This window comes from Myxocyprinus asiaticus, chromosome 49, assembly GCF_019703515.2.
Source record: "Myxocyprinus asiaticus isolate MX2 ecotype Aquarium Trade chromosome 49, UBuf_Myxa_2, whole genome shotgun sequence".
In the NCBI taxonomy this organism is placed as follows: domain Eukaryota; kingdom Metazoa; phylum Chordata; class Actinopteri; order Cypriniformes; family Catostomidae; genus Myxocyprinus; species Myxocyprinus asiaticus.
In genome coordinates, this window is record NC_059392.1 from 7,956,933 (window position 1) to 7,979,492 (window position 22,560).

Here is a 22,560-nt window from a genome sequence, read left to right on the forward strand (position 1 = left end):
CACAACTTAATAAAACAGTTGTGTAGCAATGGGAAAGCTATATACAAGAATGGCAACACTCAGAAGTATACTTAAACTTACATCTTGGTGATTTGAAGTGATGTTTCTGCTGACGAGAGCCGCAAACAGGTAATCCAACACGCAATCTCTCTGTTTTCTTGCATTCTTTTTCTCACTTTCACTCATGTGCACAGTCTCACACACACACACGAGCACAAACGCTCTACCTTGTTACTTAAGTGCTCCAGTAAAGCAGCGCAAGCTTCGCAATCCTCTGTTGCTAGTTCTAAAGTGACGTTTTCGAACTAGCAATGGAGGCTTGAGCTGTATCAAAACATGATGCTGAATTCGTGGCGGAAGAAAGTTGTTCCACTCACAAGAGTGGTTTTAGGGGATGAAAACCAGACAATATCTTTATATTAAAACCTGAACGATATCTTAAGGTGTGGTAACCGTAGTATAAGCGGAATAATTGACTCTGGCCCGTTGAATTATTGAAAAATAATGCACACCCGAGGTGTAACGGCCACCTCGGGGTTTGCATTATTTTTTAACAATTCAATGGTCCATCGTCAATTATTCCTTACACACACTCACACACATACATATATATATATATATATATATATATATATATACACATACACTATAATTATTTATAATTATAATATATGTACACTGTATACATTACACCGAAAAATACGACTAGTAAGATTTACTTCATTTTTATTTCGCAGGTTTTTGCATACAGTTCTTCTAATAATAGTATATCAAATATAATTAGTATTGGTATAAAATTAAGTAAAATATACTACTTTTACTTATAAATCTGATGTCCATGGTCCTAAAACTTTGTCAATTTTAATTAAATATTTTTTTTTAAATTATTATTAGACAACATCGCTTTGCACTACTGGCTTTGGAAACAAGATGTTGAGCTGTGCGGTGTGCATGCAGACCTCAACACTTGATGCACAAAACACCATGACGGTAACAGTCAACAGATAATTTTTTTTATCATGAATGGGTAATTTTGAGAAGAAACTTCACTCTTCACAAAACAAGAAATTACCAAACGTAACAACAAAATAAACGATAAAAATGGTATAAATATACTTACAAACAGTGAAACCATGCAAGCTCATTAATTATCCAGGCCCAGTACATGATGGAAACACCATCATTTATTGTTAAAAGTTATGTAAAATGTACTTATTTTATTTACCTGTGAAATGTACTCAAATTAGCAAATAAAAATTACAAGGTTTTCTACTTTAGGACTGACACATGATGATACATTGTAAAGATAACAAACAATCATGAATAATATTTACAAGCTAGAGCATTAATTTTACTTGTTTGAATTGAGTGCAAATGTGGAGTTTACTTTTTTTTTTCAAGTTCACGCTTTAACTTATTCAATGTAAAAAGTAGTACTTTTTTATATGTACTTCTCCACAAAAAAAAAAAAAAAAATTCAATATACCTTTATATCATATTATATTATATTTTATAAATTATAATCTTTATTTCATTAATTTTTTTTTAATTAAAACATTTTCTTACCCATTGAAAAATCGTTTTTATTCATTTTTTGCAATATAAATAATCTGCCAAGTCAATTTCTACACGACCTTCACAATTTTATTGTTACATGTTATACGAGGATGTATGAGGTTAAAAAAAAGTTTTAGATGGAATGAGATGTCACATTCTGTGACAGAATATTAGAACAAAAGCTTTTCAGAAAATGTAATGTGAGGTCACAACCTTACATTACTAATTATATTTAATTGGAGTCTGGGGAAACATTTAAGCCTTTGTAACACCTAAATAAAACTGTAATTTTCTTTAAGGTCATATTCGTGTATTTCTGGGGTCACGTTCAGATGGAAGGTCTTGCCTTTGAAGTCTTTGGCTGAAAGAGGTTGACGGCGATTGCTGGATGTGTGTTTACCTCCACTATTGTGACCACTCACAACTGGAAAAACAAAAAAACAAAAGCAAAAATGCATTTGTTCATCCTACATCATTTGCAAATTGTTGGTGTTTTCAAAGTATTCTCAGCGCAACAACTCGTATAAGTAAAAGTCATTCTCACTTGTTGGATGTAGATGGTTGAGGTGGATTGTTTGAGAAACACATTGTTTTACTGACCTGGCACACGGATACACTCGTCTCGGTGACGCTCGTCCCAGGCCTTCATTTTGCAGGTCTTGCTGCAGTAAAAGACCTCAAAACAGCGACTACAAGCCGACAGGACCACCCCTACCGAACGACCACACTGGTAGCAATATTTGAAGAGAGGTTTTCTGCAATTAAAGCCACGAACAGGCATATTTGTAAGGCCAAGGTTTCCTTCGGTTTTTCACGTGCCGCTACATCTCACATTAAGCTTTATATTATTACATATTGTTTTGTTTTCTTCCCTAAGATGGAAATACATGCATTTTGACAGGAATAGAAGTATAATTAGAGTCAAATTTCAGCACTTTTAAATTCTGTGATTAATCGTGATTAACTAAAAAAAAAAAAAAATGGGATTAATCGCAATTCACAATTTTAATCGACTGACATCACTATTCTATAACAATAGAATAGGTTTTTTTTTTTTTGTCTGTACGGCTGGAATTGCGCTTACTGCCCTCTGCTGACTGAGACTCGTAAAAACACAAAGATGGTACTTTAAGCTTGAATTGTTCCGATGGTAGGAAAATTCCCGGGGCATAATTATTAGGTGTTCATTTATTATATAGTAAATCACACTGAATTGACGGTGTAAATTGACAGCCAGTGTAATACCTAAGAGTGTGTATACCTCTGTACTTTCCGACTAATGTCATTCTCATCAGAAGAGCTCAGCAGACTCTGTGTGGCACCTGTTCCAGTGTACACAAACCTATCTGTGGGACTGACGCCTTGAAACAACAGAAACACACACACACACATAAGTAACCACATAAAAATGTGTTTTCAATCGATAGAACACACTAAAAAAAGAATACTCCTTCAAGCAATGCTTCCACACCCTCTGAAACCAGGGAGATAAAATCCATAAACTGTTGTACATTTATAGAAATGATTGCCCTGTCTCACTGAGTATGTCTTGGCTCCGTTCCTCTTCAATGTGGTGTCTTTCCATTCGGATTGCTGCCTGTCTCAGCAGATCTCCCATGAGGCCTAGCAACTGCCGCCGGCCGTTATAAGCTTGTCTCTCACGTTTGTTGAGGGCATGATATGGGGTGTGAGCCACTCGCTGGTCCTGGTGAATAGGAAGAACAGGTCTGGTGAGCGAATTATAATTGGTTCAGGTAATAAATTTGATTTTACCTGAGTTTTTTTTACCATGATGGGTGATTTTTACTTTGTATAATCATATTTTTTTATGTAAATCCCATTGACAAAGCCAACATATTGTTATTCTACAGACAAGGTTTAGGTTTTTTCAAAATCCCTAAACCAAGACTATTTTTTTTACTGTAAATCCCAAAGTATACTTCGATCAGATGTGAAACCTAGGCGTTTACATCCAGGATGCGTGACGCAAATTTCATCATCAGCAGAGTTCCCAAACACTGAATGTGATTGAGCCGATTTTTCTAACCATGCGCATTCTGAACGTACAGTATGCGCATGCGCCTGTAATTATTTGCACTAATTAGTGGGTCCACAAGATTGCAACACACACCGTTGAGCTTTTGCTGTCAAGAAGCACTAGAAGAAGATGCAGTCGCCACTAAACAGCAGAAGGCTAATGTGGAAACAACAACAGTGGATGTGCACCTCAAGAGCGCGTATGTGAGGAGGTCAGGAGATACCTGCATTTGTATAGCTCGAGTTTGAAGGAATATAAAGACATGTTTATGGGTATAAACTCTTGAAGATATAGCAGTCGTAACGTGCATGTGCTAACTGCCTGTGTATGCGCACACAGTTAAGTGAAGTATACTTTGAAAGGTAAGCATTCAACTGTACGCTGACACTAAGCGTTCGCGTCAAATTCAGAAGTATACGTTGTGCTTAACTCCTCCTAGAGCTTTTAAGCTACATTCATCAAACTTGGTACAGACCTTCAGAGTGTTCTGACTTAGTTTGCTAAGTCATTTCTAACTGAACAGAATTACGGTTCTCTCATAGCGGATGATACAAAATCCGAAAAATCCCATAGACTTCTACTGACAGAATGTTCAAACGAGCCAAGACTAACAAAATTAACATAAAAACACACAAAAAAAGTTACTTGTAGCAAAACATTGTTTTGTTTGGTTTTCTGTGATCACCATATCAGAGCGGATCTGACAGGCTACACTAAGAGTCACTGCTTGGAAGAAGAAATTACTTCAAGACATATATCCGAAAAATATGTTGCCTTAGCAAGTAAGTACCATACCTGCCAGCTGACCTTCTTTTCTTTGTTTAGGGACATGACGTAAACATGCAAGGACAAATAACGGAAGCCTGAAATGTCCTGCCAAATCGAATGCGACAGCTCTTAATGTAAAATCATTGTAGGCATAGTGAATTGGGGGTAATGCATGAACGCTTTTTTTATGTACTGGCTCAATCATGGTCTTTTGTTAATTTTGAATGAACAATTAAAGGAGAAGTCCTTCGTAGTGCACCTTTACTATATATGCTTTGGTAATATTGTAAATGCTAACAACCACACCAATAAAGCTTTGCTGACTCTGGCTCTAGATGAACTGGCGATGAAAGCCGCACCTGTTGGAATGCGTAGTGCGCATAATCCACGACAGTTCCCACAGCACACCTGCGTCCCTCACCCATCATGACAGGCTGGAGGATGTTAGCGCCAGCTTTGATCAACTTCTCAAGCTGAGCAAACCAAAATAGAATCAAAGACAGCACAATGATTAGGAATAACTACATACAACTAACATTCAACATACGTTTATTTATTTTTCTGTATCTTCTTGACAGGCATGCCTCTAAAGAATTAAACTGTTTCTGAATTAGAGTTAACTGATAATTAGAAGGAGAGGGTAAAAAATCAGCATTTTTTTTTTTTTTTATTTGTTTATTTATTTTTTAAATATCTAAAAACAAGGTACATTTATTTTAATTAAATGTATACTTAAAATTGCATAGGATAGGAATTCTACCTTAAATAAAGTTTCTTTTTCTCACCCAATTAGCTAATTGTTTTTCCTTTTTTTAAGCATAAACCTCAAGAAATTTTGTTAGATTTACGCTTTAAACAAGAAAAATCAATTTGCCAATGGTGTAAGAAAAAAATAATTTATTTCAAGATACAAATGCATTTTTTATGTCTTTAGAATAAAATAGCTAAAAGGCTCATTTCATCATGTATCCTAAATACAACTTAATAATATTTTCACACTTTTTGCATAGTTTGGCTAAATTACATCTTGATTGGAAATAATTCCCAATAAAAAAAAATACTCTGCTCTCAACTGATATTTACCTTGAATTTTCTTCAAACATCACTTGTCTCATATTTCATCTCAAGCATGCTCTTCATTGACTCTTTTGTTGACCTGGTTAATAAGTACACTAACTTCTGAACAAAAAATATTAGCTGCAAAACTGTTTGGTGTGGCGGAAATGAAACCACAACTGTGGGACAGACATAATTTTTTAGCAAAATGATAGAAATTATTTTCACATGATAAATATTAAAATGGTTGATATTTATTTCACTATTTGTTTAGATTATCATAGTATTTAACATGAAATAATTTGTGTTTTTGTAATGGATTTTTAATAGCTTAATATTGAAAGTCCAGGTCTGGGACAAGGCTAAAACAGTAATATCATAAAAAGCATTTAAAAAGTACCAAAATAATTGATGAAGGCCTGGTAAAAGTTGTAATGTGACATGCATGTACAGTACTGTAACAACAAGAAAAAAGTTTAAATCTGTTTTTAAAATCATTTTAAAGGGATTATTCACCCAAAAATCAAATTATTTCATAATTTACTCACCTTCATGCCATCCCAGATGTGTATGACTTTCTTTCTTCTGCTGAACACAAACAAAGATTTTAAGACGAATATTTCAGCTCTGTAATTTCATACAATGCAAGTGAATATCAGAGTGGCTAAAAGAAGATACTCTGAGAAGCTGAAAAACAAGTTTTCAGCTAATGACCCTGCATCAGTGTGGAGTGGCATGAAACAACTTATGAATTACAGGACTCCTACCCCCAACCCTGTGGTGAACCAACAACTGGCTAACGACCTGAATGTGTTCTACTGTAGATTTGAAAGGCCCAATCTCACACCCCACACCCACTCTGACCTTCACTTCACACAAACACCAACACCTCCTGCAACCCCCCTCCTCCCCCCTCCTGCTACTCAGCCGGTACTACACATCTGTGTAGATGATGTGAGCCGCGTCTTTCGAAAACAAAGGATAAGGAAAGCACAGGGCCCAGATGGCATTTCACCTGCTTGTCTTAGATCCTGTGCTAACCAGCTGGCCCCCATCTTCATACAGATCTTCAATAGATCACTGGAGCAGTGTGAAGTCCCATGCTGCTTCAAACGTTCCACTATCATCCCCATCCCAAAGAAACCAAAAATCACAGGACTTAATGACTACAGACCTGTCGCCCTGTCGTCTGTGGTCATGAAGTCATTTGAGAGACTGGTGTTGGCCCACCTGAAGGACATCACTAGACCCTTTCTAGATCTCCTTCAATTTGCTTATCGAGCAAACAGGTCTGTGGATGATGCAGTCAACATGGAATTGCATCATATCCTGTGACATCTGGACAGACCAGGGACATATGCAAGGATCCTTTTTGTGCACTTCAGTTCGGCTTTCAACACCATCATCCCAGTTATTCTCCGGACTAAATTACACCAACTCTCTGTTCCCATGTCTATCTGTCAGTGGATTACCAGCTTTCTGACAGACAGGCAGCAGCTTGAGAGAAATTCACTTCCAGCACCTGTGCAATCAGCACTGGTGCTCCCCAGGGTTGTGTGCTCTCCCCACTACTCTTCTTCCTCTACACCAACGACTGCATCGCCAAGGACCCCTCTGTCAAGCTCCTGAAGTTTGCAGATGACACCACTGTCATCGGCCTCATCCGAGATGACGATGAGTCTGCATACAGAAGGGAGGGTAAACAGCTGGCTGTCTGGTGCAGTCAAAACAACCTTGAGCTGAACACGCTCAAAACGGTGGAAATGATTGTGGACTTTAGGAGGAACCCCCCAACACTGTCCCCCCTCACCATTCTAAACAGCACTGTGGCAGCAGTGGAGTCATTCAGGTTCCTGGGCACTACCATCTCACAGGACCTGAAGTGGGAGACCCACATTGACATTGCGAAAAAGGCCCAGCAGAGGTTGTACTTCCTTCGCCAGCTGAGGAAGTTCAACCTGCCACAGGCGCTGCTGATACAGTTCTACTCAGCAGTCATTGAGTCTGTCCTCTGCACTTCAATAACTGTCTGGTTTGGTTCAGCTACGAAATCAGACATCAGAAGCCTACAAAGGACAGTTCGGACTGCTGAGAGGATTATTGGCTGCCCGTTAAAACTGCCCCTTTGAGCAATAATTAATGTGCAATACATAGCTTAGTCTTTTTATATTATCCAACACATTCTACCTCTTCTGCCATTACATTCCCTTGCACTGTACATAACCGATTTGTATTTAGATTTGCACTACATATGTGTGTGTATGTATGTATATATATATATATATATATATATATATATATATATATATATATATATATATATATATATATATATATATATATATATGTGTATATATATGTGTATATGTATGTGTATATGTGTATGTATGTGTGTGTGTGTGTGTGTATATATATATATATGTATGTATGTATGTATGTATATATGTATACCCCCTTCCCCTTGGGAGTGACCCCCCCCCCCGACATAGACATTTATGGCCCCCACTCTTCCACTCTTTTTGGGGAGAAAAAAGAGGAAAAGAGGCCACGTCTGGGCTAGCCTGTCCCTATTTGTTGGGCAGTCAACTTGTTCCCGAAGGATCGTTCGACGCTCATAAGAGCATTGGGGGAGGTTACGTGATGGCCTGGTGTGCTGGCTGCGAGGCACACAGCAGTCTGCCCGTCTCGCACTGCCAGTCCACGTAACATAGTTCAGCTAGTTGTGGCATTTTGTAAAGGGACCCCTAGTGTCACTACATCAACACAACGTCGAGTGAGTGACAGATAGGGAATGTCCTGGTTACTTCCGTAACCTCCGTTCCCTGATGGAGGGAATGAGACATTGTGTCCCACTTGCCACAACACTGAACTACCTGCTGAAATGGCCGGGACCTTGTCTCGGCTCCTCAGCACAAAACCTGAATGAGCGTTTGCATACCAGCTCCTTTTATACCCATATGTCCAGGGGAGTGGCATGCAAATTCCACTTGCCAATTCCCATTGGCATTTTTTCACAACACTCCCAAGAGTGACCCCTAGTGTCACTACATCGACACAACGTCTCGTTCCCTCCATCAGGGAACAGAGGTTACAACAGTAACCAGGACGTTTTCAGTTTAAACTGGACCTGAGAGACACAACCGACCCAGAAAACACAATCTTTTCAACTTTAAAGTTTGTTCGAGTCGTTTATGGCAATAATGAAAACATGGAGTGGTATCAGAAAATACAGGTAAAAGTGAAATTCATAATTGTTCTTCAGTTGTCTCCAAGGAATGATTATTAGGCTACTGTAGATTTGATACATTAATAGGTTACTGATTTAAGCTATCAGACTTAAGGTCTTAAATTAAATTAAAATGAGCAATTTCTCATCCTAATTTTGTGTTCAGTTTTAAAGGGTGTATTAAGTTATCCAGAAAAGAGCAGTGAATGTTTTTCTCTTTTTCAGTGTATATTAATATGGAGGAATGGTGGTGGCGTAGTGGGCTAAAGCACATAACTGATAGTCAGAAGGTTGCTGGTTCAATCCCCACAGCCACCACCATTGTGTCCTTGAGCAAGGCACTTAACTCCAGGTTGCTCCAGGGGAATTGTCCCTGTAACAAGTGCACTGTAAATTGCTTTGGATTAAAGCATATGCATAAATGTAATATTCCCTACAATTTTATATTTAGGAATTGTATGCAATCTAAAGGACTGTGGTTATTTATATAATAATTATTATATTAGTAGATACCATGTGCCCCCTTTGTTTTTCCTTGATATTTTTAAAGCAGCATAAAGTGAATCTGGACTTGCGTGCATGTGCTCTTTATATGTACAGCAGGGTTTAACCATGGATTTATCAAATAAATAAAAAATAGTCCTGCATAAAGTGAGATATTGTCCAATATATATATATGAAATCATGTTTAATGATCCCAAAACAAATTAAAAATTACACTGCGTTTAAGAAAACTTTTTTTTTCTAATGTACAATAATTTATATCTTTATCATGATGCGCATTCTGGGTTGAGCGAGTGGCACTGAGTGGCCTGAGCGAGTGGAGTGGAATCTTCAAAAAGGCGTTCTCCGCTCAGGTGGAATTATCAATGCTCCACTCACATACTCTGGTGGCAATATGCATGAAGAATGCGGATCGCCAAAAACAAAAGAAGAAATATGTGAAAGTGAAAGTAGAGATTTATAGTAAAAAAGGACTTAAAAGGGGGCTTGGGTAGCTCAGCAAGTAAAGACGCTGACTACCACACCTGGAGTCGCAAGTTCGAATCCAGGGCGTGCTGAGTGAATCCAGTCAGCCTTCCTAAGCAACCAATTGGCCCGGTTACAAAGGTGGGTAGAGTCACGTTGGGGTAACCTCATCGTGGTCACTATAATGTGGTTCTCGCTCTCGGTGGGGTGCATGGTGCGTGGATGCCGCAGAGAATAGCGCGAAGCCTCCACACGTGCTAGGTCTCCGCGGTAACGCACTCAAAAAGCCATGTGATAAAATGCACAGACTGACAGTCTCAGACACAGAGGCAACTGAGATTCGTCCTCCGCCACCTGGATTGAGGCAAGTCACTACACCACCACCACGACTTAGAGTACATTGGGAATTGGGCATTCCAAATTGGGGAGAAAAAAAAAAAAGGACTTAAATATTGATCTGTTTCTCACCCACACTCATCATATCACTTCTGAAGATATGGATTTAACCACAGGAGTCTTATGGATTACTTTTATGCTGCATTTATGTGCTTTATGGGCCTTAAAGTTCTGACCACCATTCACTTGCATTGTATGGACCAACAGAGCTGAGATATTCTTCTAAAAATCTTCATTTGTGTTCAGCAGAAGAAAGTCATACACATTTAGTATGGCATGTGGGTGAGAAAATGATGAGAGAATTTTTATTTTTTAACTATCTCTTTAATAAACATCAACCTCTCAGACATTGAAAGTGCCCAAAGTTGAAGAAACACCTTTATGTTGTTTTACAGATGTTTTGATATTTTTACTAGTAAACAAGACAAAATACAGATTAAGAAATATATTTTTCGCAGCTGCTCACCAGCTTGACTTGGTTGCGTGGATGTGGCCCACAGTCATAGTTGATATTGGCAAGGGCACAGAGGGCGCTACCCACGCGACGAGTGAGTGGCAGATTAGGATCTACTCCCCCCTCCAGCAGTTCATCCACAGCCTGGGAAAAGAGTGTTTATACACACTGCATGTCAATGCTGACAAAGTGTTGAGACCTACAAAAAGTAATTACAGCGTAGTTCTTGCCCTTATCCTTCAGTAATGACCTTAGATTTTGATAAGCCGATTTTGATACAGTGAATAGTGCATCTTTGATTATACAAGTATCTGAGGATGATTTCCTGGAAACAGCTGCAATTGACAAATGATTCAGGTGAAAGGACTGTCCAAATACTGTTCACATACAAGGTCGTTACCACTTGCGATGGCCAGAGACAGTGGTGAATGGCCACTCCACACATGGTTAGTACTTGCTCTGTGAGAAAGGAGAAGGGCCACCACATCTCTAGCATTCTGAAAAAAGGCAGTAGCAAACAAGCCTTTAATTAGTATTTTTGTACACTGATCTCTCATTATTGCATTTAGCAAAATATAAATTTATTTAATATTATTAATACTTTGATATGTTCTTTAAAAAATGTCCCTGATCCTTAAGAAAACATCAAATCAAATTTGACCATGTTTGCTTTCTTTAAAGGTGCACTCAGTAATTTCTTTGAAGTATGTCGAAGTGGCTTACATTGGCTTACATTGACATCTAGTAGCCTGGATGCTGCATCATTCCAACACAGTAGTTTTCAGTTACCAGTGCCATTTTATAAATTCACTATGCACAGTAAGCAAGAATTAATTTAATTCATGAATGAAAGTGTCCAATAACAGGGCAGATACTGAGATTAAGCAAGTAGTATTCAGCTGGTCATGTGACGCTATCGTGGCTGCCCCCATGAGGCACGCCTGTCCCATGTAGATTAAAAGAGCTTTTATAAGGTTACTGATAGGATTGAACTCTTCATCTCACATGAGTGGTCATGATTTTCTACATATGTTTCAAAATTACAATTTATTTCTTTAGAAGTAAAACATTTTAAATGAGGAAAAAAATTACTGAGTGAATCTTTAAAAATGTCTCTGGTCTTGTTGTGTTTGATTGATCAGTGCAAGTTAGTTTTCATAATCTTTCAAAATGTAATTCCCTCCAGTTCTGAAGCAGCTTTTCTTTTTTGCGGTGAATGTGAGTGGAGAAAAATAATATAAATTAATCATAACCTACTTTTCATAATCCAATTGAAACCCAATGGATAAAAGTCCTGTCCAACATATTTGCGAAATATTCCATTTCACTCAGAAATACGTCATGTTACTATAACGTTACATGAACTATGAATGCTGTTTCATGTTGTCAAATTGGATGATTTCTTTACATTTATTGGTTTTATTTCACTTTGTTACACCTTTTGTGTTCCCGGTCAAAAATGACCAGCCATTGGAAATTAATGGATTAGATTACAAAATACAGAAATATTAAGTGTTCAGGAGCATCCCAATCCTTTAGATGAGCACATATGTGGATGTGTGTTTGCACACACAAAGTCCTCATACATGTGCACACTCACACACACACACACACACACACACACACACACACATAACGCGTTAAGCACCCTTTTGTGCATCGTCTTTCCATGTACACTCTTTGAGGAATATTTCAAAATCTACTAATCATATTATGTTGTGTTTGAGCTCGTTTGAATCAGGATAGCTTGCTGTAAGTTACAATATGTCATTGTCTATGTTATATGTATGTTTCCTGAAGTAATAATGAAAAACGTGACAAAAAGACACTCCTGTTTATTATATTTATGATATAATATTTACTAATTGGTCCCTTTCCAACGATATACAACACATGGCTATCTCATCTTTTTATGGTTTTACCAACTCTGAATATAATTGCTTAGATAACAAATCTGCAAATTATAAGAAAAAAAAATCACCTCTAATTTGTCAGCAAATTAAAAGAATTGGTAGGATTAGCTATATGCATTGTAATGTCCAGATTCTAAGCTTTAAAATTACACCTATTTTTTTTTAGACCAAGCAAGTGGTTATTAATTTATTACATAATTATTATTATTTTTCTTTTTTTCTTTAGGGAGTGCCCCCCTCTAGTCCGGTATAAGCTCAGTTCAATGAATCATTCAATCAATAAAAAATATATACTGTATTTCTAAAATGTGTTTAAAGAATTACAAAACCTGTCATAATTAGTAAAAAAGAAGTTGACAAAAATATCTAATGCAATATCTTGTGATAATATAGGCAATATGAGAGATTTATTAACAATCTTAGTGGGCCGGTCATTTTTGACCTGGAACACAAAAGGTGTTAGCACAAATGAACACAGCACAAGGGTTAAGTAGCAGTCTAAATAAAACAGTTGCATTGCTATTGAGACATTTTTTTTACCTCTACTGCTGAACACATGCAACTTCATATAGTTACAGCATGCTTACTGTATAATCACTGTCTCTTTGGCAGGCCACATGCAGTGGTGTCCTCCCGCCTTCCTGTGGAAGCTCGACAGGGGTGCAACTGAACTTAGCTGGGGGTCCAGAGGCCATGAAATGTTTATTCTCAAAGGCCTGGAGCTCAGACATGTTCTGAGGGTTTGTATGTCTTTGATTAGAGATATATAAAAAGGTTGTGGTGCATATACAGTATCTCGGCAGATACTGCATATGCAAGAATAAGTACTGTGTAATTTGCATGTCACCATTAACAAGAAAACATCATAGAACAACAGCATTGTTACTCCATACAAAACAACGTTATAGAGTAGGTAGAAGTTTATAGGATAAATTTTACATTAACCCTGGTGTTTCTACATGATTCAGCAATTGTGCGATCTAAATTCACAAGGTAAGCCAAAAGAAACTCTGACCTTATCAAGCTCATAGACTTCATCAGCATCCTCAGCTTTGACGTCAGGGTCTGCCAGGGCATGAAGGAGGAGTTCAGTGATTTCTGTGCCCTCTGCCCCTGGTAATCCTGCTGCTATGTGAAGGGGGTAAAGGCCCTTTTGCTGTTACAGAAAGAGGAGATAACTAATTTAATCCAACAGCCTGATGACTTTACCTTACTTTTGATGTTCTTATTAAATTTAGTGATTATTTTATTAAAACAATGGGATAGTAAAAAATCTTACAAATAATCAGTGTTGGGTAGATTACTCTAAAAAACAATCTGGTACTGATTACAAATTACACAACTAAAATCCGTATTCAGTAACATTCACTTTTTTAGATTACACTTTTAGATTTAAGATAATCATATCTGTTTACTTCTGGAAATTTTTTGGATTTCTTATTGAACAGTCTTAAGAAATTGCAGCCTCCTTTTTTTTATGCTTCAGGTCATTTTTGACCCATATTGAAAACCATTCAAAATGCATGATTTCCTGATAAGTGTGCAATGGCAGTAAAGACCCCTCTTAACGAAAATCTGTTTTATTATAAAAATATATATACTGTATATATACATTACTTTCCACTAATGTCAAACAATTTGTTGCAGTGTTACAGGGGTTTAAGAAGGTGTTGTAATAGTCTTTCTGCTATCTAATTTCTCTGCCAGAAAATTATATTCAATAGGTCTTTTACCACTGGGGGGGCTTTAGCCCCATTGTTCCCTATAATATAAAATCATGTTAGTAAATGTATGTACTATGTATACAGTAAATATATATTTGAGAGGAAAGAATGCAATTTGTGGGAAAGGTGCAGTAATCATTGGAGTAGGTGGGGAAGCTAGAGAAAATGTAAAACATTTTTAGCTCAAATTGGATTAATAGATGTACAAAGACTGTTTAAAGCTGTATAACATCCAGAAAGTCCGAAGGTGAAATGTCACAAATGGTTCTTTCCGTATGGGTCAAAATTGACCAGTTAAGACAAAGGAAGGAACAATTTGTTTTAAATTAATATTTTTTTTAAACAATTATATACAAAAATACATTTTCTTTTTTAAAATTTAGTTTGTTTTGATGGTCTTGGCAAAGTCACAACTTTTGGTTCCAATACCAAAAACTATGCAGTATTTATAACGGATTCTTTACCTGTCCCGGGTCAAAAATGACCCCAAGACAAAATGAGGTTTAATTACCAATTTACACTCCTTTACTAAATGTAATCATGTTATCCATCAAAAGTAACTGTAATCTTTTTACGCACATTTAGAAATTGTATGTAATCTAATCACAAGTACTTTGTTTTTTGTAATCTGATTACACAATCCAGATAAAAATGTAGTCCATTACTACCAATCACTGCAAATCATCTTCCACTAAAATGTGTCTAATGGAAATGCGAATAAAACTTCAAAGAGAGTTGAAAGACTTGATTGTTTTGTTGGTCTTGTCAAAGTCACAATGTTTAGTTTCAGTACCAAAAACTATGCAGTGTTTATAACATATTCTGTACCTGTTCGGGGTCAAAAATTACCCTAAGAAAATATGAGGTTTAAGTGCCAATTTACACTCCTTTACACACTTTTATTAAACAGAGCAATTCTTTGAAAGTCATGACTGATAGGTAATAGAAAATGTAATCATGTAATCCATGAAAAGTAACTAGTTATATTACACACATTTAAACATTTTATGTAATCTAATCACAAGTACCTGATTTTTTTTTATCTGATTACATATTTTAGATTACATGTAGTCCATTAATACCCATCACTGCAAATCATCTCCTATTACAATTTGTTTTATGGAAATGCAAATAAAACTTCAAAGGGAGTTGAAAGACTTGATTATTTTGTCTTGACAGTCACGTTTGGTTCCAGTACCAAAAACTATGCTGTATTTTTAAAGTATTCTTTACCTGTCCTGGGTCAAAAATGACCAATTTACTCTCCTTTACACTCCTGTACACACTTTCATTAAACATTAGAGCGACTCTTCGAAAGTCAAGACTGATAGGTAATGTAATCTAAATGTAATCATGTAATCCATAAAAAGTAACTGTAATCTTTTTACTCACATTAAAAAATGTAATGTAATCTAATCACAAATACAATCCAGATTGCATGTAGTCCATCACTACCCATCACTGCAAATCATCTAAATCGTTAAAGGGAGTTGAAAGACTTGAAACAGACTGGAAGAGCAGATGAATCCTCACCTCTGGAGGTAGAGGTATGTCTGTGCGAGCCCCACACTCCAGCAGACGGCGAACTCCCTCGACGTGGGAGGCTTTGATAGCCAGGAAGATGACTGGCATGGGGACAGTAGAGGCATTTGGGTCTGCTCCTCTCTCCAACAGAAGCTTAATTGTGACCCATCGATTCCGATGCCTATTGGAGCAGCCAATCACCAATTATAAAACAAAACAAACAAACAAACAACCTAACAAATAAATGAACAAAACCACACACACATACATGCAGACAGACAGACAGACAGACAGATATGCACTAACTCTGTCTTTAGAAGGGCAATTTTCCAGACCGTCTCTAGGGTGTCTGCAGGGGTCACTGTACTTATCTGGCACAGGGCCTCAGCACTCTTCTGCAGGTCCTCCTCTGTGACGTAAATGTGAAAACTAGCCATAGAACATGCAGAATCGAAGGTAGGGTCATCTGATTTGATGCTACTTCCCAAAGCTTCATCCATCTCCTGATCTTCCTCTTTCTCAGAGTTGTTATACTTCTCCAGCCTCTTCTCCTGCCAGGACACCGAGCCCACTGGGATTTTATCATCAAAGACTTGAATGGATCTAGTCTTAAGTATCTTTGAGAACTTGATGACATGTGGTTCTACCATTTGCCTGTCTTGTTCATGCTCAGGCTGAAGAACTACTTCCTTGTTTGCACCCATGTTTTCATTGCTTTGATCTTGAGCTTGAAGTTTCTCTAAGTTCTTGGGGCCTTCAAGTTGGTCAGGCTGGGGAACTGTCTCATCTTTGTTTGCAACATGGTTTTGTTTGATTGGCTCTTTAGCTAAAGGTTCCTCAGAGTTCTTGAGGCCTCCAGGTTGCTGAGGGACAATCTCATCCTTGTTTACATCCTTGTTTTTGTTGATTTGCTCTGGAGCTTCAGGGTCCTCAGAGGTGTTGAGGCTCTCCAGATGTTCAGGATAAGTAACTATCTCATCTTCCCTTGTGTCCTTGTTTTCATTCATTTTCTTTAGAGCTTCAGGTTTCTCTGAGTTATTAAAGTTCTCAGGTTCAAGATTTTTGTCAGCATGGTTGTTCTGTCTTGGTGTCTCAAATGTCTCTTCACTGCTTTCATCTTTGGGTGCTTCTGTCATTGGATCTGGAGAGGATTCATGGGAGACGTCCTCAAGAAGTGTGTGGGGTTTAATCTTTGGTGTAACAGCGAGAAAAAAGGGAGGATTGAGAAATTAATGCGAGAAATCGTCTTTTTAACACCATCTAAAAATATATAAGCAGCCTAGATTAATGTAAATTAAATGTCACAATGCACCTCAACCATTACTATAGCTATGCTACTAAGTTAACTACCAATTATGTTTTCAGTAGTGTGACATTTAACTTTTTCTAACAGTAGAGCAGCTTTCCAGTAACTAACCACTTTTTCCAATGAGTAGCCGTTTAGCGTCTTTGCATGGAGTCTTTAAAGCGAACCAGATCAAATAATCAAATGTGCTCACCGAAATACATTTTGTCTCGTGCTTATTTAGTGCATGAAAGTCCAAAATATTTAACTGAATCGGTTTGTTTGGACAATTCATGTAAGTGAATCGGTTTAAACGAACAATTCACTAATTCACTTATCTGTAGTTCCGGCAAGTTCGATTCATTTTAGTGAATCTGTTTGTTCGGTAGTTTAGTAAAATAAAAAAAAATAAAAAACACATTGTGTCTTCTTTTTTAAGCAAAATTTTAATTTTTGCTGTTTATCAAGATGTTCTCAACTCATTTATACTAAAATAAGGAGTTTTCTAGTTTTATTTTGATATAATGTATTGATATTATGATTAATGTTTAGTATAACATTAAGTTTACAGCACCTTTAAGTTGGGAAGCTATAGTTTCAAAATAGCTACCCCAACACTGACTTCAACCCCCAAGACATTACAGTGAATCAGATCGTCTCACAATATGAGATATCATAATAATTGTCTTTATTATTACAGTTTTTACCCATGTTTCAGAGCTGATATTCTGGGTAATTTTCTCAGCCAGTGTCTCATATAAAGATTGGAATGGGTAGTAAAGGATATTGCAGACAGCAAGAGCAGACATGCCTTCATCATTTAACTTATTAACATCAGCCCCACTATTCAGCAGCAAGTGGATGACGTCATTGTGGCAATTAACCTGCATAGTTTGAAACACAATGCACACATAAAAGTTACATTGTTGTATATGTTTATAGCTTTTCAAGATCTCAAATTAACCATTTAGTCCAAGATTTATACATAGCTGTGAACAAGAAATACCAATGCTGCCATCTGCTGGTAAATATTGTTTACAATTCATTAAGACAGGAGAACAAACATTTTAAGAAGGGCAAATGAGTGTTCTGCCAAAAAAATGTGAACTATGTAATATACTTGAAGTTAAAAAAACAAAAATGTTACATCCCTTAAAAGCTATGTAAATTGCTGTCACAATTGCATGCAAATAGTCAATCACCATATCAGGCTGTGTTTGGCTAAAACAGAACCGTACCGTGGCTGCGATGAGTGCCGTATGTCCTCGTGCATCACTCACGTCAGGATGGACGTTTCCATCTCTGAGAACTTGGTAAACGCTCTTGCAGTCACCATGTGAAGCCTCTTTGATCAGTTTCTCTGAGTTCAGTTCAAGTTGACCTTTGGGCCCAAACTGATCTCTGTTTATATTTAGGACTGCTGCAACATCCCAGTCTAATGTCTCTATCTCAAATCTGTGGTTAAAAAGAAGGAAATCATATAGACAAATGAAAAGTTTAAGATTTGAGGGACGGATTAGAGCAATTACAACTACCGTCCTAAATTATTCCTACCTGTGTCTTCGAATGTTGCCATTCATGCGCTGCTGTAGAGGCAAGGCTGTGGGTGGTGACTGCTCTTCTACGCTGATGTCACTTCTACCGAAAAAGTGCACGTCCAGTTCCTGGCGTAGAAACTTGGGAACGGGTAGGTGGTCTGAATCCGTAGAATATCTCTCAATGTCTGGAGGCAAGATAAAGTGTTCTTTGTCCTCTGATGTATCTTGATCAGAGACGAGAGACGAGACTGTCTCATCATCAGTCCTTGAATCTATGGAGAGAAGTTGAGGTTGGATCAGAAGGTGTTTCTTGGGTAGTCCGTCCATGTGTTCTGGGAAGTCCCTAAGAATAAAGCCGCCCTCCAGTATGGTACACAGTCGCAGTAGCCTATCTCTGTGCCAAAGGCCCACGTCTTGTCGCCCATCAGGGTATTTTAAAACCCCTGGCCCGAAGCGTTCATCAGCATGATACAAACCCTGTGTAGATGGGAAGAATAGTAGTAATGCAGTATTATAAACTATTCTACAAATAAACTGTGGCACACATGTTAATTTATAAGACTTACTATTAAAAGTTAATATTAAAAACAGACATAAACTACTATATTTGCAATGTACAGATATAAACAAAGAAAGCCATTACTGTTATATCACCTTGAAGGTTGCTCCATCTGAGAAAACCTGAACTCCATATCCCTCTTTACGGTTCAAATAAAACTTTCCAGTGAATTTGGATCCATTCGGCCAGGAATAAGTGCCTTTTCCGTGTCGATAATCCTTAAAAAATGAACCTTTGTAGAACTGAATATAAATGACAATACTTTAGAGTTAAAGGGATAGTTCAACCAAAAATTAAAATTCTCTCATCATTTACTCACCCTCATGCCATCTCAGATGTGTATGAATTTCTTTCTTCTGCTAGATTTTTAGAAGAATATTTCAGCTCTGTAAGTTCATACAATGTAAGTGAATGGTTGCCAGAACTTTGAAGCTCCAAAAAGCACATAAAGGCAGCATAAAAGTAATCCATAAGACTCCAGTGGTTTAATCTATATCTTCATAAGTGACATGATAGGTGTGGGTGAGAAACAGATCAATATTAAAGACTTTATTTTCTATAAATTCTCCTCTCTGCCCAGTAAGTGGCGATATGCAGGAAGAATGTGAATCGCCAAAAGCGAAGAAGAAGAATGTGAAAGTGAAAGTGGAGATCTATAGTAAAAAAGGACTTAAATATTGAACTGTTTCTCACCCACACCTATCAGTTCGCTTCTGAAGATATGGATTTAACCACTAGAGTCTTATGGATTACTTTTACGTTGCATTTATGTGCTTTTTGGACCTTCAAAGTTCTGGTCACCATTCACTTGCATTGCGAGGACCTACAGGGCTGAAATATTCTTCTAAAAATCTTAATTTGTGTACAGCAAAGAAAAAGTCATACACATCTGGGATGGCAGAATTTTCATTTTGGTGTCAACTTTCCCTTTAAAACACAAGCGTTCTCAGAACGTTCTCTAAAAGTTCTCTCAAAGTCATGAACAAACGTTTTTGCAGTAACGGTAACCTTGAATGTTTTTTTTTTTTTTTTCAAGGTTTTCTGTTGTTAATAAACGTTCTCAAAATGTTAGCATGAAAACATTATTGATATATTGTTAGTGGAACTTTATTTAAACATAACTACATTGTAAAAAAACTAAAAAAATATTGGTTTGCGCATCAACAAAAAAAAAGTAATGGTCCAATAACATTTCAAGAGCGTACTTATAACCAAAGAAAAAAATTATTGAAACAGAAAAAAAAAAACAAAAAAAAACTGGACGTTTTTAACGTTCTTAGAACTTTCAAAAATAACGTTTTCACAACCTAACCGTAACGTTATGAAAACGTTCTTAGAATAAAAAAAGATATATAAATAAATAAATGTTAGCTGGGCTGTGACGTTTACTATGGATAGTGTTGCTATGCAAAACTGAATCCCATAATTTGAAAATCTCAAATCAAATGACATATTGCTTTTAAAAACAACAACAACTATGTTTATTAAGGACTTATAAAGTACTTATAAACTTCAATTTCATCTTAGAACCACCAGACCATTATATTTGGTATCCAATTGCTTGTAAGTGAAACATACCTCTCCATTTGCCCATGTGAATACACCAGTGCCATGTTTCAGGTTATTTTTGAATTCTCCCTCATATTTAGATCCATCTGGCCATTCCTGAATCCCATGTCCATTTCTTTTGGGGAAATTATCCTTTCCCCACATTACCAAACTATTCTTTCTTTCTTCTAATACATCTGAAGTTCTATTCTGACTATTTTGGGATGCCATTTCATGACTTTATATACGTTTATATGGTCTTCATACAGCGTTTGACTTCTTAATAGAACGGGAAAAGACAGTTTTATGTTTAACTTCGGATGGTTACCTTGACGCCGCGAGTTATAGTTTTACTAGCCGCGCGCCCCAGTAAATTGAGCGTCGTAAATTTTCGTATCCAGGCATCTGTCAGAGTCAAATGCTGCACGTCATTCGCAAGAATAAATGTCCTTAAATTAATTAGTTACGCTCCTTCCACTACAAGTGTGCTGATACTCCAGATGGTCTATTTCTAATACAATTATCAATGCCAAAGGCTTGTGACCTCCCTATAAAAGGAACACGTGCCCTTTTTTGGTTTGTTTTCATGTTTCGGGTGACCTGCTGTTTAAAGCGCCGCGTAACCATGCGACCGGGACGTCCCACGGGGCTCTCGCGCTTGTTCTTGTTTTCGCTCTCACTCACATTAATTTACGTCTCAGTGTCTATTTAAGTAAATTATTACATAATTAATGTTGCTGTTGCCCAGTTGTTGTCCTATTTGGCAGCTGTCAGACATCAGCGCCAGCACAAAGCGTCCTCAAGGGCGCGCACTTCAGCACGCGACACTCGACACCTGCAGTGTGATTAATTACAAGTGGCTGATCACACCTGAGTGGACTTCCAGCTAGATCAAACTGATAATTTAATTAATAATCAATCGATCTCCTTGTACCATTATTGTACGATTTCCACTGACCATATTATGAGAAGCTAGAGACCACAAATGTTCTGTACCATGGTACAGATATGGCATACTACAATCATAGTTATTACAATATTACCCTGACATCTGTTTGATGTGCATGTTTACATCTAGGAGACGTTTATGATTTAGAATGTTTGCAAATCGTATCTTTTTAAGATGTTTATCAGATGTTAATTACCCTGATAGCACACATACAGTTGAAGTCAGAAGTCACCTTAGCCAAATACATTTAAACTCAGTTTTTCACAATTCCTGACATTTAATCATAGAAAACATTCTCTGTCTTAGGTCAGTTAGGATCACTACTTTATTTTAAGAATGTGAAATGTCAGAATAATTGTAGAGAGAATGATTTATTTCACCTTTTCTTTCTTTCATCACATTCCCAGTGGGTCAGAAGTTTACATACACTTTGTTAGTATTTGGTAGCATTGCCTTTAAATTGTTTAACTTGGGTCAAACGTTTTGGGTAGCCTTCCACAAGCTTCTCACAATAAGTTGCTGGAATTTTGGCCCATTCCTCCAGACAGAACTGGTGTAACTGAGTCAGGTTTGTTGGCCTCCTTGCTTGCACATGCTTTTTCAGTTCTGCCCACAAATTTTCTATCAGATTGAGGTCAGGGCTTTGTGATGGCCACTCCAATACCTTGACTTTGTTGTCCTTGAGCCATTTTGCCACAACTTTGGAGGTATGCTTGGGGTCACTGTCCATTTGAAGACCCATTTGCGACAAGCTTTAACTTCATGGCTGATGTCTTGAGATGTTGCTTCAATATTTCCACATAATTTTCCTTCCTCACGATGCCACCTATTTTGTGAAGTGCACCAGTCCCTCCTGCAGCAAAGCAGCCCCACAACATGATGCTGCCACCCCCATGCTTCACGGTTGGGATGGTGTTCTTCGGCTTGCAAGCCTCACCCTTTTTCCTGCAAACAAAATGATGGTCATTATGACCAAAAAAATTCATTTTTGTTTCATCAGACCAGAAGAAATATCTCCAAATAGTAAGATATTTGTCCCCATGTGCACTTGCAAAC

The 22,560-nt window shown here is 37.3% G+C and overlaps 1 protein-coding gene across 1 annotated transcript; it reads right to left on the bottom strand.

The window, feature by feature from the left end:
• Window positions 1-739: 739 nt before the first annotated feature.
• On the bottom strand, window positions 740-20,786 carry ankmy1 (ankyrin repeat and MYND domain containing 1). Its single transcript, XM_051693351.1, has 16 exons — window positions 20,586-20,786; window positions 19,103-19,249; window positions 18,465-18,925; window positions 18,149-18,365; window positions 17,618-17,794; window positions 15,932-16,815; window positions 15,635-15,806; window positions 13,393-13,533; window positions 12,965-13,111; window positions 10,854-10,961; window positions 10,477-10,608; window positions 4,723-4,836; window positions 3,097-3,262; window positions 2,819-2,918; window positions 2,158-2,312; window positions 740-1,981 (listed from the first exon to the last, which is right to left on the bottom strand). Exons 1-16 carry the CDS (start codon window positions 20,784-20,786, stop codon window positions 1,830-1,832), a joined length of 3,474 nt encoding a protein of 1,157 aa, XP_051549311.1. The 3' UTR covers window positions 740-1,829.
• Window positions 20,787-22,560: the final 1,774 nt, after the last annotated feature.

Excerpts from the sequence above, each read along its gene's own strand:
- ankmy1 (XM_051693351.1), bottom strand. The coding sequence starts at position 20,786 with ATGGCATCCCAAAATAGTCAGAATAGAACTTCAGATGTATTAGAAGAA. Across the intron at positions 15,807-15,931 it reads ATTGCCCTTCTAAAGACAGA|GCATCGGAATCGATGGGTCA; the intron begins GTTAGTGCATAT and ends CTGCTCCAATAG. Across the intron at positions 13,112-13,392 it reads AAGTCTATGAGCTTGATAAG|AACATGTCTGAGCTCCAGGC; the intron begins GTCAGAGTTTCT and ends ACAAACCCTCAG.